The 15,723-nt window shown below is 54.1% G+C and overlaps 2 protein-coding genes and 1 long non-coding RNA gene across 5 annotated transcripts in view; 2 read left to right on the top strand and 1 right to left on the bottom strand.

The window, feature by feature from the left end:
* Window positions 1-15,723, top strand: part of LOC308575385 — a 47,059-nt gene that overhangs the window by 28,863 nt on the left and 2,473 nt on the right. The window lies entirely within an intron of this gene.
* On the top strand, window positions 313-7,214 carry LOC308575284 (large ribosomal subunit protein uL24m-like). Its single transcript, XM_081173952.1, has 6 exons — window positions 313-477; window positions 3,635-3,822; window positions 4,493-4,588; window positions 4,945-5,048; window positions 6,324-6,454; window positions 6,704-7,214. The coding sequence occupies exons 2-6, from the start codon at window positions 3,640-3,642 to the stop codon at window positions 6,838-6,840; spliced, it is 651 nt and encodes a 216-aa protein (XP_081030078.1). The 5' UTR covers window positions 313-477; window positions 3,635-3,639; the 3' UTR covers window positions 6,841-7,214.
* Window positions 6,429-15,657, bottom strand: LOC308575115 (methyltransferase-like protein 25B). 3 transcript variants are annotated; one of them, XR_014002701.1, is made up of 10 exons: window positions 15,108-15,252; window positions 14,128-14,235; window positions 13,670-13,797; window positions 13,178-13,394; window positions 12,045-12,107; window positions 11,802-11,948; window positions 9,853-10,508; window positions 8,419-8,606; window positions 7,892-8,154; window positions 6,429-6,501 (listed from the first exon to the last, which is right to left on the bottom strand). XR_014002701.1 is itself a non-coding variant. In XM_081173622.1 (9 exons), the coding sequence occupies exons 2-9, from the start codon at window positions 14,221-14,223 to the stop codon at window positions 8,036-8,038; spliced, it is 1,614 nt and encodes a 537-aa protein (XP_081029748.1). In that variant the 5' UTR covers window positions 14,224-14,235; window positions 15,641-15,657; the 3' UTR covers window positions 7,143-8,035. The 3 variants fall into 3 exon arrangements, 2 of the variants coding, with proteins under 2 accessions (XP_081029748.1, XP_081029747.1); XM_081173622.1 differs by lacking the exons at window positions 6,429-6,501; window positions 15,108-15,252 and adding an exon at window positions 15,641-15,657 and having other exon boundaries at window positions 7,143-8,154; XM_081173621.1 differs by lacking the exon at window positions 6,429-6,501 and having other exon boundaries at window positions 7,143-8,154; window positions 15,108-15,140.

Raw genomic sequence — 15,723 nt, 5'->3', positions numbered from 1 at the left:
CTGCAATATTTAGCATAGTCCTACTAGCGTGATCTGTTTATTACAATTGCTTCTCAAATAGTTCTGCTATTTACTCCTGTCCTCTGAGACTCTCTGGTCCCGCAGGTTTCGGATCCTCCCTGTCATTTTATCTAATTCTGCATAGTTCCATTAATTTCATCTGCCTTTTCCCCCTCTTCTTTTCGGGTTCATTATTGACATGTGATTGTATTTGATTGTCCAGTTAATAAATCTTATTAAAAAGAAAGAAAGAAAGAAAGAAAGAAAGGAGCCTCACGAAACGCCATCCCTAAAAGAAACCTCCACCTGCGCCTCCCAGATGCAAAGCGCACCTGGCTCCTTCCACTTCCTTCTGCAAACAGCTGTTTTCCTCCCTCCCGGATTACTACAAGTCCCAGAATGCACCGCGCCGGCCCCGCCCCTTTCCGCCTCCCTTTGCGCGTGCGCAGTCTTCCCGGCGAGGCTGCGAGGCAGAAGGTGAGTTGGGGGAGGGAGCGCGTGGGGCAGGAGGGATTTGGGGGGGCACCTTCTTCTGCCCTGCAAAACGGGGGGGGGGGGAGCAGAGGGGGCCCTGAGGCCAGGGTCCGGGGTGCAAGTGGGTAGCAGGGGTGGGGTGGGGGGTCGGGAGGGGGGCTGCCCTCCTCGGGAGTTGGCTTTCAAGGTTCTAGTCCTCAAGGAGGAGCGGGGAAATTCAGGGAGGAGGAGAGGGGCTGTCGAGGGCTGCAAGACCCTGGGGCTTGGATCACACTTCAAAACGACCTTGACAGATTAGAGAACTGGGCCAAAACCAACAAGATGAATTTTAACAGGGAGAAATGTAAAGTATTGCACTTGGGCAAAAAAAATGAGAGGCACAACTACAAGATGGGTGACACCTGGCTTGAGAGCAGTACATGTGAAAAGGATCTAGGAGTCTTGGTTGACCACAAACTTGACATGAGCCAACAGTGTGACGCGGCAGCTAAAAAAGCCAATGCAATTCTGGGCTGCATCAATAGGAGTATAGCATCTAGATCAAGGGAAGTAATAGCGCCACTGTATTCTGCTCTGGTCAGACCTCACCTGGAGTACTGTGTCCAGTTCTGGGCACCACAGTTCAAGAAGGACACTGACAAACTGGAACGTGTCCAGAGGAGGGCAACCAAAATGGTCAAAGGCCTGGAAACGATGCCTTATGAGGAACGGCTAAGGGAGCTGGGCATGTTTAGCCTGGAGAAGAGGAGGTTAAGGGGTGATATGATAGCCATGTTCAAATATATAAAAGGATGTCACATAGAGGAGGGAGAAAGGTTGTTTTCTGCTGCTCCAGAGAAGCGGACACGGAGCAATGGATCCAAACTACAAGAAAGAAGATTCCACCTAAACATTAGGAAGAACTTCCTGACAGTAAGAGCTGTTCGACAGTGGAATTTGCTGCCAAGGAGTGTGGTGGAGTCTCCTACTTTGGAGGTCTTTAAGCAGAGGCTTGACAACCATATGTCAGGAGTGCTCTGATGGTGTTTCCTGCTTGGCAGGGGGTTGGACTCGATGGCCCTTGGGGTCTATTCCAACTCTATGATTATACTAATAATAAATTTTACTTATACCCCGCCCTCCCTGGCCAGAGTCGGGCTCAGGGCAGCTAACACCAGTAAAATTACAGTAAAAACATAATGGGGGGAAGAAAAGCCAATTTAATGTTCGCTTTCAAGGTTCTAGTCCTCAAGGAGGACCAGGGAAATTCAGGGAGGAAGAGAGGGGCTGTTGAGGGCTGCAAGACCCTGGGGCTGTGCTCTGCCCCCCAATGGTGCAGGGCCGGCTCCCCTTCTTTTTTTTCTTTTTCCTTTCCTTCTCCTTTCCCATAGTGGCATATGTTTTATGCCATGTACTTTGATATTTTTTTGTAGTTTTTTTAGTTTTCCCCCATTACTATTATTAAGGAATTTTCTTTTGTAATTTTGGTTGTCTCTATTTACCGTATTTTTCGGACTATTGGACGCACCGGTCCATAGGACGCACCTAGATTGGGGGGGGGGAAATAAAGGCAAAAAAAATTTATCCCCCCCCCGCCAGGCGCGGGGCTGGGGCGGGGAAGCCCGAGCTTCCCCCACCCCCAGAACGGGACCCAGAGCCATGCTTTGGCATCGCTCTGGGAACTTGCGGGGCTGGGGGAGGAGGAAGCCTTCCGCCAGCCTCCAAACCATGTCGGGAGACAGCGGGATGGCGCGCTGCGCCTCTCCCGCTGTCCCCCGAGCTTGTGGGGCTGGCGGTGGGGCTCTCCTGAAGCCGGGAGGTTGTGGGGATGGTGGGGGGGGGAGAAGCAGGCTTGCTTCTCCCTCCCCCAGCCTCCCGATCAGGTCGGGGGAAAGCGGGATAGCGGAGCGCCGCCATCCCGCTTTTCCCCGACCTGATCTGGAGGTTGTGGGGATGTGGGGGGGGAGAAGCAGGCTTGCTTCTCCCCCCGCCAGCCTCCCGATCAGGTCGGGGGAAAGCGGGATAGCGGAGCGCCGCCATCCCGCTTTTCCACGACCTGATCTGGAGGTTGTGGGGCTGGTGGGGGGGAGAAGCAGGCTTGCTTCTCCCTCCCCCAGCCTCCCGATCAGGTCGGGGGAAAGCGGGATAGCGGAGCGCCGCCATCCCGCTTTTCCACGACCTGATCTGGAGGTTGTGGGGCTGGTGGGGGGGAGAAGCAGGCTTGCTTCTCCCTCCCCCAGCCTCCCGATCAGGTCGGGGAAAAGCGGGATAGCGGAGCGCCGCCATCCCGCTTTTCCACGACCTGATCTGGAGGTTGTGGGGCTGGTGGGGGGGAGAAGCAGGCTTGCTTCTCCCTCCCCCAGCCTCCCGATCAGGTCGGGGGAAAGCGGGATAGCGGAGCGCCGCCATCCCGCTTTTCCCCGACCTGATCTGGAGGTTGTGGGGATGTGGGGGGGGGAGAAGCAGGCTTGCTTCTCCCCCCGCCAGCCTCCCGATCAGGTCGGGGAAAAGCGGGATAGCGGAGCGCCGCCATCCCGCTTTTCCACGACCTGATCTGGAGGTTGTGGGGCTGGTGGGGGGGAGAAGCAGGCTTGCTTCTCCCCCCGCCAGCCTCCAGATCAGGTCGGGGAATAGCGGGGTGGCGGCTCTGCGCCTCCCCGCTGTCCCCAGCTTTTGGGTGCAGGCTGCTGCCCGCAAGCCTTGCGAGCCCGCGGTACATCCCGCCGGGCTTGCAAGACTTGGGATAGCTTCCTGAAGCCTGGAGAGCGAGAGGGGTCGGTGCGCACGGACCCCTCTCGCTCTCCAGGCTTCAGCAAAAGCCTGCATTCGCACCATAGGACGCACACACATTTCCCCTTCATTTTTGGAGGGGAAAAAGTGCGTCCTATAGTGCGAAAAATACGGTATATGTACTTGTAATGTTATATGTATTATATGTACTACAAAATAAAAGTACCGTATTTTTCGCTCTATAACATGCACCCGACCATAACACGCATGTAGTTTTTAGAGGAGGGAAATCCGTAGGCATGCCACCCGTAGGCATTTCCTCCATAACACGCACAGACAGTTCCCCTTACTTTCTAGGAGGAAAAAAGTGAGTGTTATGGTGCAAAAAATACGGTATTTTAAAAACCCACAACGGACTGACTGACCTCCCTGAGCCTCCCTTTCCTCGCAGGGACCATGAGGCTCTCCGTCCTCTTTGCCGCGGCGGAGAAATTCAAGCCGCACCCCGGCTACCGCTATGGCATGAACCGGCCCGGCTCAGTCGCCGACAAGGCCAAGAACCCTCCGTGGGTCTGGCGGAAGAAGATCCCCGTGGAGCCCATCAAAGACGAGGACTGGAAGTTCTTCAAGGGCGACACGGTGAGGTCTCAACCTGCTCTCAGCTACCCCTTTGTCTGTTTCACTCGCTTTGGCAGCGCCCCCGTCCCTGGTGACACATTTACCTGATTTTAGGCACTGAGCAAAGCTCTTCCCTGGGGCTTTTAGAGTGAGGTGGTTTGGGTTACTCTATGAGAAAAGCAGACAACAGATGGAGAATGTTTATTTCCTAAAATTTATACCCTGGTGGGTTGTAAATACAACCACCTCATCATGGTTTATTAAAAAAGAGGCAAGGCAATAAAATTAACGCAATTGGCAACAATAATTTAAGACGTCCCAAAAGTTAAAACAAATTAAAACTCACACCAGCTTGCTAAGTAGCCTTGCCTGAACGAGAATGTTTTTCTAGCAGGGACTGAAAAGGATACAGCGAAGCTGCCTGCCTGCCGTCAACAGGCAGGGAGTTCCAAAGGGCACCTGCCTGATAGCAATAACCCTAATAAATAAGGTGGCAAAACTCTGCCTGGCTGAAGAGACTATTGCGGTCCTTCGAGCTTGGCCCACTGGCCATTCCTGCAAGGCAGGCGGGTCTCTCCTCCCGGCCGGAGGTCAGGATCCTGGACGGTCCCTTGCCTGCCCCCAAATGGGGCAGCCGACCCAACCGGGGGTCTTCCCTTCCACCCCCCATCCCTTTCTCTCTTCCTTTCAGGTTCAGATCCTGAAGGGGAAGGACGTGGGCAAGCAGGGGATGGTCTCCCAGGTGATCCGAGAGCGGAACTGGGTCGTCCTGGAGGGCCTGAATGTGGTAAGTGATGATGATGATGGTGGTGCCCTTGGGCTCCCCCCCCCAGGAGAGAAGTGGGGTGTTCTGGGGGCTTTGGCACACTGAGACCCTTATGTGCTCTTTGGCTCAGCCTTCTCGGTGGTGGCCCCTGCCCTGTGGAACGCCCTCCCAGCAGATGTCAAAGAGAACAACAACTACCAGACTTTTAGAAGACATCTGAAGGCAGCCCTCTTTAGGGAAGCTTTTAATGTTTGATGCATTACAGTATTTTAATATTTTGTTGGAAGCTGCCCAGAGTGGCTGGGGAAGCCCAGCCAGATGGGTGGGGTATAAATTATAAATTATTATTATTATTCCTTCCCTCCCCTTCCCGGTAGCACTACCGATACACGGGCAAGTCCAGCGCCTACGGTGGGATGTACATGGCCAGTGAGGGTCCACTGCTGATCAACTGGCTGTCCCTGGTCGACCCCACTGACAGGTAAGGGGGCAGGGCGATACTAAGAATTTGCCCCTTGATCACCATTCCTGAATTCGTTGCTTGTGATCCCTGCGTGGCCAAGGGTTGGACTTCAGGGGCCAGCAAACTTTTCCAGCAGCAGGGGTCCGGTCCACTGTCCCTCAGACCTTGTGGGGGGCTGGGCTATATTTTTTTGGGGGAAAATAAATGAAGGAATTCCTATGCCCCCCCAAAAACCCAGAGATGCATTTTAAATAAAAGGACACATTCTGCTCATGTAAAAACAGGCTGATTCCTGGACCGTCTGCAGGTCGGATTTAGAAAGCAATTGGGCCAGATCCGGCCTCCGGGCCTTAGTTTGCCTACCCATAGACTAGATGGCACTTTGGGTCCCTCCAAACTTGATGATTCTGTGATCCCATGATCTGCGGGGGGTGAACGGCTTCCCCCTGAAAGCACCGTGGATTCGTTTCCAGAGGTTAGGCTCCCCTTCGTTTATTTAAGAGCTTTTCTAAACTGCTGAATGTTCTAAAAGCCTCTAAACAGCAGGCTTGTTCGCTGGAAGAAGAGGAAAACCCTTTTTAGCCTTCCATCGTAGTTTGTTTATTATTATTATTATTATTATTATTATTATTATTATTATTATTATTATTATTTAACTGGCCTTCACCCCAAGGTCCCAGGGCCGTTTCCAGCGATTAAAACACAATCTTAAAAATAGTTTTGAACAAGTTAGATCACAGAAATAAGTTGGGGCATAAAAATATATTTCTCAAGTGTCCAAAGATAAGAGAACACCTGGGGACTTATTTTCCCCGTGGGCCATATAATCAAAGACTGCAGACTTTGGTGTTTTTAAGCGAGGCATCAAATGCAACCCAGCCAGGTGGGCAGGGTATTAATAATAAAATTATTATTATTATTATCATTGAGTGCTTTTCTTCTAGAAAAAAGGTGCTGGTACTGCGTAACCTTGAGCACCCCCAGAAAAATAGCACTGATATTTGTATTATTGTTGTTGAGCAGCTTGATGATTGATCCACGGACTAAGTTTAGTTATTTATATTTCGTAAAACTATATGTCGCTCAATTGTTAAAAATTACAGCATGCAGAAAATTTAAACCCACACCAACTTCTGAAGCATCTGGGTGGCTTAAGCAAGAATGTTTTTAGCAGATGCTGAAATTCAGCTTGAGCTTGCTTTCAAACACGCCCCCCCAAACCCCACTTCCCCATCCCCGTTGGACTCTCCCTGGGCCCCCCTTTTCCTTCTCGTCTTCCCTTTGCCCCCCCAGGCTGCCCACCGAGGTGGAATGGCGCTACACGGAGGAAGGAGAGAGGGTCCGCGTCTCCCTCCGGACCGGCAGGATCATCCCGAAGCCCTTGGAGCAGAGAGATGATGGCATCATCCCAGAACAATGGACAGGTGAGTGGCTCTTGCGTTTGGGAGTGGAGCTGGCATGGAGTGGATTTCTGTGGGGAAAAGGGAATCTGTTCACCTGTTGCCTCAGGTGGACCCTGCCTTGGTTCTGAGCTGTCCTCTGTCATGTGGACTAGAAACTTGGTTCTGGGTTTACAGAACCTGCACCATAGCATTAAAAAACACACCCAGCCTCCTAATTGCCTGCACCCCGTTTTCTCTTCTCCTCCTTTCCCCCCTGCCTTGCTGCTGAAGACTGCCCCAAGGACACGTCTGTTGAGGACGCCCTGGAGAAGACCTACGTCCCTTCCTTGAAGACGTTCCAGGAGGAGATCATGGAGCTCATGGGTATTGTGGAGACACGCCGCTTCAGGAAGTCCTACTGGTATTGAGGCCTTTCGTCCCGCAGATCTGTGCCTCGCTGCCTGGACCCCAAAAGACTCTCAGCTTTGGGAGGAGATGGAGGAGGAGGCTGAGATGGGGGCTGTTGCCTCCTGATAAAGGGCCCCCTAAACCGGAATCTGAGTGTGGCTTTGTGTCTGTGGAGGTGGCCGTTCTCCTCTGGCAAACCTGGCTATACCATCTAACTGTATCGTTACTCCCATGAAGCAGTTTATAAGCCGTAGAAGCAAAGGTCACACGTCTACGGAACAATCTGATCCAAGGTGGAAAAGGTCATAATAAAGGATAGGACTTTCGGATAAACAAATTGTATCAAACGAAGGTAATAGTCAAGAATAAAATAGTACAGTCATACCTCGGGTTACAGATGCTTCAGGTTGTGTTTTTTTGGGTTACAGACCGCCGGAAGTACCGGAATGTGTTACTTCCGGGTTTCGGCGGTCACGCATGCGCAGAAGTGCCGAATTGCAACCTGCGAGTGTGCAGACGCGCTGCTGCGGGTTGCGAATGTGCATCCCGCATGGATCACGTTCGCAACCTGAGCATCCACTGCACATGGTAATAATAGAACAGCGACACAATAGTACATGGTGAAACTCATTCTGAAAATAGCAGGTAATCAGAAATCTCTCTCAACAGTTATGTTAATAAATTAAAAAACATTCAACAAATGAATAAAAACAGTGGCAAAGTTACAATACATAAAATGCCCCAGTGCATGGAAAAAACACAGAAAACGATGGAAATGAGCAGCCCAGACACTTGTGAAATTTATGAGTAACTGGAATTTCCGGAAGTCCTCCCTTCCCAGCTGCTTTCTGCCGCTCTTAAAGTCCTGGGAGAGTCTGTTCCTCAGCTGGACTTGGTGGTGGGTGAGGGTCTTTTGCCTTCCTCTGCATTTCCTTGCTGAGGAGGGGGCCAAGGAGGAGGGTGTCAGGCTGTTCACATCTCCATGCCTCTTCTGGGAGCCTGTTTGCCTCCATGGCGCAGATGGGAAGGGGAAAACCTCTCCAGATCTCTTCCACCCCCTCTGACCCCTACCTGGCCAGGGATGATGGGAGCAGGAGCCCCCTTTGTGGCTGAATCCAGGTGTCCAGAGTGCCCACGCCCTGCTTTTTCCTGTTCTCTGGCTTCCTGCGGTGTGGGGCAGGGTGTGTGGGTCCAGACATCCCCAAGCGGTCCTCTTCAGTCTTCCGCTGCCACGTCCAAGAGAGCGGAGCCCAGAGGGGTCTTGGCCGCCACCAGCACCAGGTTGCGGGGGGAGAAGGCGGGGTCAAAGAGCGGGAGCAGCTGGCAGTGGAACCCTGTTTGGGGAGGAGAGCCCGGTGAGGGTCCTGGCAGTGCTTGGGGCAACATTCGGGGGGGTGGCAGGTGTGGGGAAGGCTGCTTGGAGCAGGGCCCTTCCTTCCTCAGTAGGGCAGGGAGTTCCCACAGGGCCTGCGGGGTTGATGTCCACCTCTGGTGCTCGTTCGTGGAATCGCAGAGTTGGAAGGGACTTCCAAAGGCCATCTGGCCCACCCCCCTTCAGCGCAGGAATGGTGGCTGGGGAACCCCCCCCCCCCGCTTACCTTCCTCCTGCAGGAAGATCATCCTGTCCAGAAGCAGCAGCGTCTCCACCAGGGGGGCCAGCAGGAGGGCCAGGCTGAAGAAGGCCACCACTTTCCCCTCCTGGGCCAGCAGCGCCTGCAGGGGGCCAGGCTCCAGCCTCGTCGCGTGAGGGTCCAGCCCCACCCTCTCCAGCCCCAAGCGGGCGTACCTAGAGGAGAGAGAGAGAGAGAGAGAGAGCCGTGCTGAGCCCCCGCACTTGGGCTGAAGGGCAAAAGGCCTCAGGGAAATCCCTCCCACCCACCTCTGCCCCGTTTTGGGGGTTCCTTTTGGTTTCCACACCCATTAGAACTGTAGAACTGCAAACTTTGTAAAGTGGTACCTCGGGTTAAGAACTTAATTCGTTCTGGAGGTCTGTTCTTAACCTGGTTCCAGTTACAGATAGGTAGCCATGTTGGTCTGCCATAGTCAAAATAAAAAAATTCCTTCCAGTAGCACCTTAAAGACCAACTAAGTTAGTTCTTGGTATGAGCTTTTGTGTATCTGAAGAAGTGTGCATGCACACAAAAGCTCATACCAAGAACTAACTTAGTTGGTCTTTAAGGTGCTACTGGAAGGAATTTTTTTATTTTGTTCTTAACCTGAAACTGTTCTTAACCTGAAGCACTACGTTAGCTAATGGGGCCTCCTGCTGCCGGAGCACAATTTCAGTTCTCATCCTGAAGCAAAGAGGAACTATTTCTGGGTTAGCGGAGTCTGTAACCTGAAGTGTATGTAACCTGAAGTGTGTGTAACCTGAGGTACCACTGTATAGGATAAAAAGCACAGTGGTACATTGGGTTACATACGCTTCAGGTTACAGACTCTGCTAACCCAGAAATAGCACCTCGGGTTAAGAACTTTGCTTCAGGATGAGAACAGAAATCGCGCAACGGCAGCAGGAGGCCCCAATAGCTAAAGTGGTGCTTCAGGTTAAGAACAGTTTCAGGTTAAGAATGGACCTCCAGAACCAATTAAGTACTTAACCCGAGGTACCACTGTACAAAACAGTTACAATTAATTGCACATTTCCCCCCAAATCTTGGAAGCTGCCCAGAGTGGCTGGGGAAACCCAGCCAGATGGGCGGGGTAGAAATAATAAATTATTATTACATCATATTATTTAAGGGGCCTCCCAAAGGTCATCCAGCATTTCTGGAATCACAGCTAATAACGCTCATGGCTGCTTATTGGCAGCGCCTTGGTTTCTGGGGCCAACCTTTGCTGTGACCCCACCCCATGTCCACACAGGGCTGTCCTCCACCCCCACCTCCAAAATCCTCGGGGACATTTGGAGCCACAGCTTTAACTGACTCATGGAAGCAGAGACTTGTGTGGGACCCCCAAAGACCATCTATCCCAACCCTCTCCAGTGGAGCTGCCTGGCCTGGCGCTCGCCGCCCCCTGGGCTCACTCACTCGCCAAAGGTGAGCTGGTGGGCCTTGGCGATGGTCTGCACCCCCAGGCGCTTCTTGGCCGGGTCAGCAGCCCGGATCACCGTCTCCAAGGCCGCGCGGAAGCAGTGGGTCCTGAGGGCGGCGCTGTGGCCCTTGAGCCGCCGGGCGTACTCCTCGAGGGCGTGGCAGGCCCCCTCGCGGGCCTTGTAGGAGAGCCGGTGGCCGGGCAGGGCGGAGACCCAGGCGCTCAGGGGGTAGCCGGGCTCTGTGGGGCAGGGCGGGGGCCCAGGCCCTGGCAGGACGGGGGCTTCTGCCGTGGTGAGCTTCATGTAGCAGCAGGCCACGGAGGTGATGCCCGCCACGTGGGGGCAGCGGGCGAAGTGGCGCAGGAGGGCCACGCTCAGGTCACCGCAGGCGTGGAGTCCCGTCAGGAGCAGCTGGCGCCCCCTGGGGGTGTGGCAGGCGGGGGCGCTGCTGGCCCCACATCCCGGGGGGCCTGGGAGGTCCTCTCCCCCAGGATCCACTCCTGCTGTCCCAAGGCTGCCTCCATCCACCGCAGGGCCACGCTCCTCCACTTCTGGGTGCTGCAGCAGTTGCCAGAATTCGGTCCACGGCGCCCCAGGATCCACCCAGCCAGCCACATGCCGCGGCCCCTCCAGAGATATGCCGCTGGGGACCTGCCGGGAGGAGAAGAGGGAGAAGGTGTCACCCGGCAGGAGAACCAGGGAGGGGCTGGGTGAGGCCAGGACCCCTGCCTGGGGACTAGGAGGGGTTTGGGCCAGCCCCCCCCCAACCTGCTGAGCTCCCAGAACAAAGGTATATGGCTCTGAACAAGGTGTGTTCCTATTTCAACCATTTTTTCATAAACCATGAGGACTAGTGTCCTACTTTAATTTGAAAAGAAGGGCTGTGGCTCAGTGGGACGGAGCCTGCTTTGCATGCGGGAGACCACAGGCTCCATCCCCACTGGCAGCATCTCCACACAGGGCTGGGATTGGCTCCTCTGTCCCTTGGCCGGCTCCTCAAGGTCCCTCTGGTGGACATAATAATAATAATAAATTTTATTTATACCCCGCCCTCCCCGTCCAAAGCTGAGCTCAGGGCAGCTAACACCAGTAAAATTATAATGGGGGGGGGGAAACAACCCAATTTAAAATACAGGTTAAAATGCAATTTAAAAAGCAGCCTCATTTTAATAGTAGCCCATAGATCAAGACCATAAGGGGAGGGAAGACATAAGGGTCAGACCGAGTCCAAGCCAAAGGCCTGGTGGAACAGCTCCGTCTTGCAGGCCCTGCGGAAAGATGTCAAGTCCCACAGGGCCCTGGTCTCTTGTGACAGAGCGTTCCACCAAGTTGGGGCCAGCACTGAAAAGGCCCTGGTCCTAGTTGAGACCAGTCTAACCACCTTGTGACTTGGGACCTCCAAGGTGTTGTTATTTGTGGACCTTAAGGTCCTCCATGGGGCAGACGAGGAGAGGCAGTCCTGTAGGTACGTGGGTCCTAGGCCAACATGCCTACGTACAGCCCGCACCCTCTTCCTTGCTCCCCTGAAAATACTCCTCCTCGCTTCTGATGTCAGCTACAGGAGTTCCCCCAGATATTTTCAGTTGGAAGGGACCCTAAGGGCCATCTAGTCTAACCCCCTGCAATGCAGGAACCGCAGATGAGCTTGTGTTCAAGATAGAGGCCTAGAAGGCTCAGCTCCAGGGATTCTGGCCGGGAGATCCATGGAGGTTGAAGGAGAAGGAGAGGGCATTAAGTGGAGGGCGTGTGGCTCACAGAAGCTGGAAGGGACCCCCAAGAGTCATCTAGTCAACCCCCTGCCAAGTGGGAATCCACCAAGTGCCTGAGGAAGCTGCCTGCCATGGCTTGGACCTGAGGGACTGGCCCCCGCCCCCTCCTCAGGAAGCCAGGACCCTCTGCAACACACCACATCCCCTCCCCACCCCTGACGTTCCGCCTCCTCACCTGCCCTCCTCGCTTAGCCCCCTCTTTCCTCAGCGCCTGCACCAGCTCCTGGTCAAACTTGGCAGCCTGGGCGACCAGCCGGGGGTCTCCCTCGATGGCGGTGACGGAGAGGCCCAGGTCGAAGGCCAGGAAGCGAGAGAGGTGGCCCTGGGGGAAAGGGGGGAGAAGACACTGTAAATAAAACAGGCTTTGCGAGACTCCGAAAAGGAAGAGCAACCTGAAGCCTCCTCCATCCCTGTTTACCTGGCCAGCGCCCACGTCAACCACCTGGCGGCACCCCGTGAGCTCACTCAGCCGTTTCACCATCTGCGGGGGAAACGGGAGTCAGGGAGGCCCCTGTGGAGCTGCCCCCCAGGTAGAGGGACCCTCTGGTGGCTTCAGCAAGGGGCAGTGGCTGCTTCCCAGGAGAGGGAGAGGAGGAGGATGGGCAGCAGCAGCAGGAGAGGAAACCAGGTGTGGCTGGAGGAGGAGGTGGAAGGGAGCATGCGAAGGAAACGCTGCTGGGCAGGGCCACAGGGGCATCAGAAGCACAGCAGTAGTTCCTGCAGTGACCCGCAGCAGCTCTGGCAACACCCCCCCCCCCCGAAGCAGATGCCTTGCTTGGACCCTCTGACAGGCTGTGGAGGTCTTATTCTGGGCCTGGTTGGCACTGACTCATAGCAGGGCCTTTTCAGTGGTGGCTTCCTGTTTGTGGAATACCCTCCCTTGGGAGTTGTGCCCGCCTCCCTCGTAATTGGCTTTCAGGAGTGAGTTCAACATGGATTGATACTATGGACAGATTAGCTACATCCGAACAACTGCATGTCGACACAAATTAAGAATGGATAAATAGGAAGAAATCTGGAATGAATATTTAAGCAATAAGGCGGATAATGGCGGGAGGTGGGGGCAGGAAAGAGAGGTGGGAAAATATTGTTAAAAAGGTGTATTCATAGGTATATCAGTGTATTCAAATCTGAATTGTCAAATTGTGTTATTATTGTTAATATGGATTTTGTTGTATGTGTCTTTTGCAGTTGTTGTTTGTATTGACAAATGATTAAATAATTTTTTTTAAAAAAAGACCTTTGTCTGTACTCAGGCTTGGCAGGGGGTTGGACTCGATGGCCCTTGTGGCCTCTTCCAACTCTATGATTCTATGATTCTATCTGACGTGTGTTCCTGGTGACCCCCAAATCCCTTTTTGGTAGAAAACAAATGCCCTGTTTTGAGAATGCTTTCCGGTAGTGGTGCGTTTGCCACCCTGGGCTGGATGTGAAAGGAACAAGTGAGAACAGGGCTGGGCCTGGCAGTGGGGGTAGCAGTTCTTGCCTCCTTGGTGACACGCAGCTGGGCTCGCTGACTCGAGCCGCCCTCCCTCCCCAGCTCAGCCGTACCTGCCCCAGCCGACGGATCTCGTGCTGCTTCTTGGGCTTGACGTGTTTCCGGAAAAGCGGCGGGAGCCTGGAGCTCTGGCACTGGTTGTCCCGGAACTCTTCCGGCCTCCCGGCTTCCGTGGACTTGCCGGCCCAGCCGCCGGGCCTCCTGGGGAATGCCAGGGTGTGGGCAGAGGCTTTGAAGGCCAGCAGGGAGAGTGGCCAGACCGAGCTGTACCTGGGGGGGGGGGGCGAGGGAGGGAGACAAGCGGTGGCAGGTAACGTGGAGTCTCAAAACCACCCATGTTCTCATTCGTCTTTAATGGCAGGGGAGGGACAGAAAATTAAATTCACAACACAGCTTCTGTGTTTTCAAACCGTGAGAAAAGTGCTCCGCTGGGAGCCCTGCATCCCTTTGGCCCTCTGTTCATACAAGGCGGGTTCAAATGCACCCATTTCCGAAGAAGCACCCTTGAGGCTGCCCAAGGAGACCCACAACACCCTCGACCCTACCTGGCTTCTTCCTCTCTGGTGTGTCTGTTTTCCAGCAGGAGGGCGGCCAGCTGTGGGGGCTGGAGGTCAGCCAGGGCGGCCTGCCAGGACGGCGGGAGGCTGCCCCACAGATTGTCTGTGAAAAACTCCTAGCAGGGAAGAAAGAGGGTGGGGTGGAACAGGGTTACAGTTGCGTGCTTCTTGCCCCCCTCCCCGGGAAATGCAGTTTGTTAAGAGTGCTGGGAAGTGTAGTTCAATGTGGGAAACTATAGTTCCCAGGGTTCTTTAAATATATGGTGTGCCTGCAGCCTTGCAAAGAGTTGAGAGATGGGGAACATCCCAACCCCTCCCAGATTCTTCCGGGGAAAGCCCAGGACCCGCACCCTGCTCATCATGCAGATCCCGGTGAGGAGGCCAGGGTGCCACCTTTCCCCAGATCCCTTTCTGCCCCACAGCGGTGGAGATGGGGGCTGACTCACGATGATGTAGGCATCCACAATGAAGCCGTAGAGGGAGAGGACGCGGGTGATGTCGGCCGCTAAGCGCTTCTGGGCTTCCAGGGAGAAGCCGACCATCGCAAGGAGACTCTGCAGAAGGGAAGGCGAAAGAGGGGAATGTTATTTCACTATGGCTTCATTAATGTTGCGCCCTGCAGTGCTGAAAAGCAGGAAATAGTAATAATAATTAATGTGTACTCTGCCTCTTCCCCTGACTCAGGGCAGCTTACAGATAACATAAGAGCAGCTGAAAACATATGGGGAAGAGAAAAACAAACACAAATAAGTGTTAATCGAATGAAAACTCTGTATGTACATGTATGGTGCTGTGGGTTGAACCACAGAGCCTAGGACTTGCTGATCAGAAGGATGGCGGTTCGAATCCCCGCGATGGAGTGAGCTGCCGTTGCTCAGTCCCTGCTCCTGCCAACCTAGCAGTTCGAAAGCACGTCAAAGTGCAAGTAGATAAATAGGTACCGCTCCGGCGGGAAGGTAAACGGTTCGCCAAAAGCGGTTCAGTCATGCTGGCCACGTGACCCGGAAGCTGTACACCGGCTCCCTCGGCCAATAAAGCGAGATGAGCACCGCAACCCCAGAGTTGGCCACGACGGGACCTAATGGTCAGACGTCCCTTTACCTTTAACGTACATGTATTATATATGTCCCTATCTATCTCCCATCAGATGTCAAGAAAATAAAACAATTACAGTGGTAATTCTGGTTGTGAATGGGATCCATTCCGGAGGCCCGTACGCAACATGAAAAGAGCACAACCCGCAGCGGCGCATCTGCGCACGCACAGGTTGTGATTCGCCGCTTCTGCGCATGATGTCATTTGGCGCGTCTGCGCATGCGAGATCAGTGAAACCCAGAAGTAACCCTTTCTGGTACTTTTGGGTCACCGCAGGATGTAACCTGAAAGAAACTAACACGAAGCAGACATAAGACGAGGAAGACTGCACCAGACTTTTAGAAGACATCGGAAGGCAGCCCTGTTTAGGGGTGGTTTAAATGTTTGGAGTTTTATTCTGTTTTTAGTGCTCTGTTGGGAGCCGCCCAGAGTGGCTGGGGAAACCTGGCCAGGTGGGTGGGGTAGAAATAATAAATTATTATTAATTATTATTATTATTATTATGATCACCACCATCATCTATCAATGCATGTTCTGTTTAGAAACACACAGGTAATCCCAACAGAAACGGCACATTCAAAGCAGCCTTAAACCCAGATCCCTTCCGGACCCCGATCCGAGGAAGGCCTTCTTCACTCCAGGCGGGGCACCCAGAGAGTAAGGGAGGCTGTGCGAAGAGGCCGCTCTATCCCGTGCCACGTCTATGGTCCTGCGCCCCCACAGAGCGGCGGGAGGGGGGCCTTTCCAGGGGGCGGGACCCGCCTCCCCGGACCCCCCCGCTCCGGAGTGGTGAACCTGGCGGGCCGCGCCCCCTCCCCCCCCGCTCGAAACCCCGCCCCCCGGGGCAAAGAGAGGAGCCGGTACCGTCGCGGCCTTTCCCTCGCGCCGGAAGTAGTTGTGTCCTGACCCGGAAGAGCTTCCTGCGCCCAAGATCCGGCTCCCTGGAA

This window comes from Podarcis bocagei (genome assembly GCF_964188305.1).
Source record: "Podarcis bocagei genome assembly, chromosome: 16".
Lineage (NCBI taxonomy): Eukaryota > Metazoa > Chordata > Lepidosauria > Squamata > Lacertidae > Podarcis > Podarcis bocagei.
This window is presented reverse-complemented; position numbering and strand designations above follow the sequence as displayed.

Bases quoted from the DNA above. Each gene is read 5' to 3' on its own strand.
- LOC308575115 (XM_081173621.1), bottom strand. The intron at 13,395-13,669 runs GTAGGGTCGAGG...CCCCCCCCCCAG, and splicing joins ACCAGAGAGGAAGAAGCCAG to GTACAGCTCGGTCTGGCCAC. The intron at 8,607-9,852 runs GTGAGTGAGCCC...TCTCTCCTCTAG, and splicing joins CACCAGCTCACCTTTGGCGA to GTACGCCCGCTTGGGGCTGG.
- LOC308575284 (XM_081173952.1), top strand. From the start codon at position 3,640: ATGAGGCTCTCCGTCCTCTTTGCCGCGGCGGAGAAATTCAAGCCGCAC. The intron at 3,823-4,492 runs GTGAGGTCTCAA...TCTTCCTTTCAG, and splicing joins AGTTCTTCAAGGGCGACACG to GTTCAGATCCTGAAGGGGAA. The intron at 6,455-6,703 runs GTGAGTGGCTCT...TTGCTGCTGAAG, and splicing joins CATCCCAGAACAATGGACAG to ACTGCCCCAAGGACACGTCT.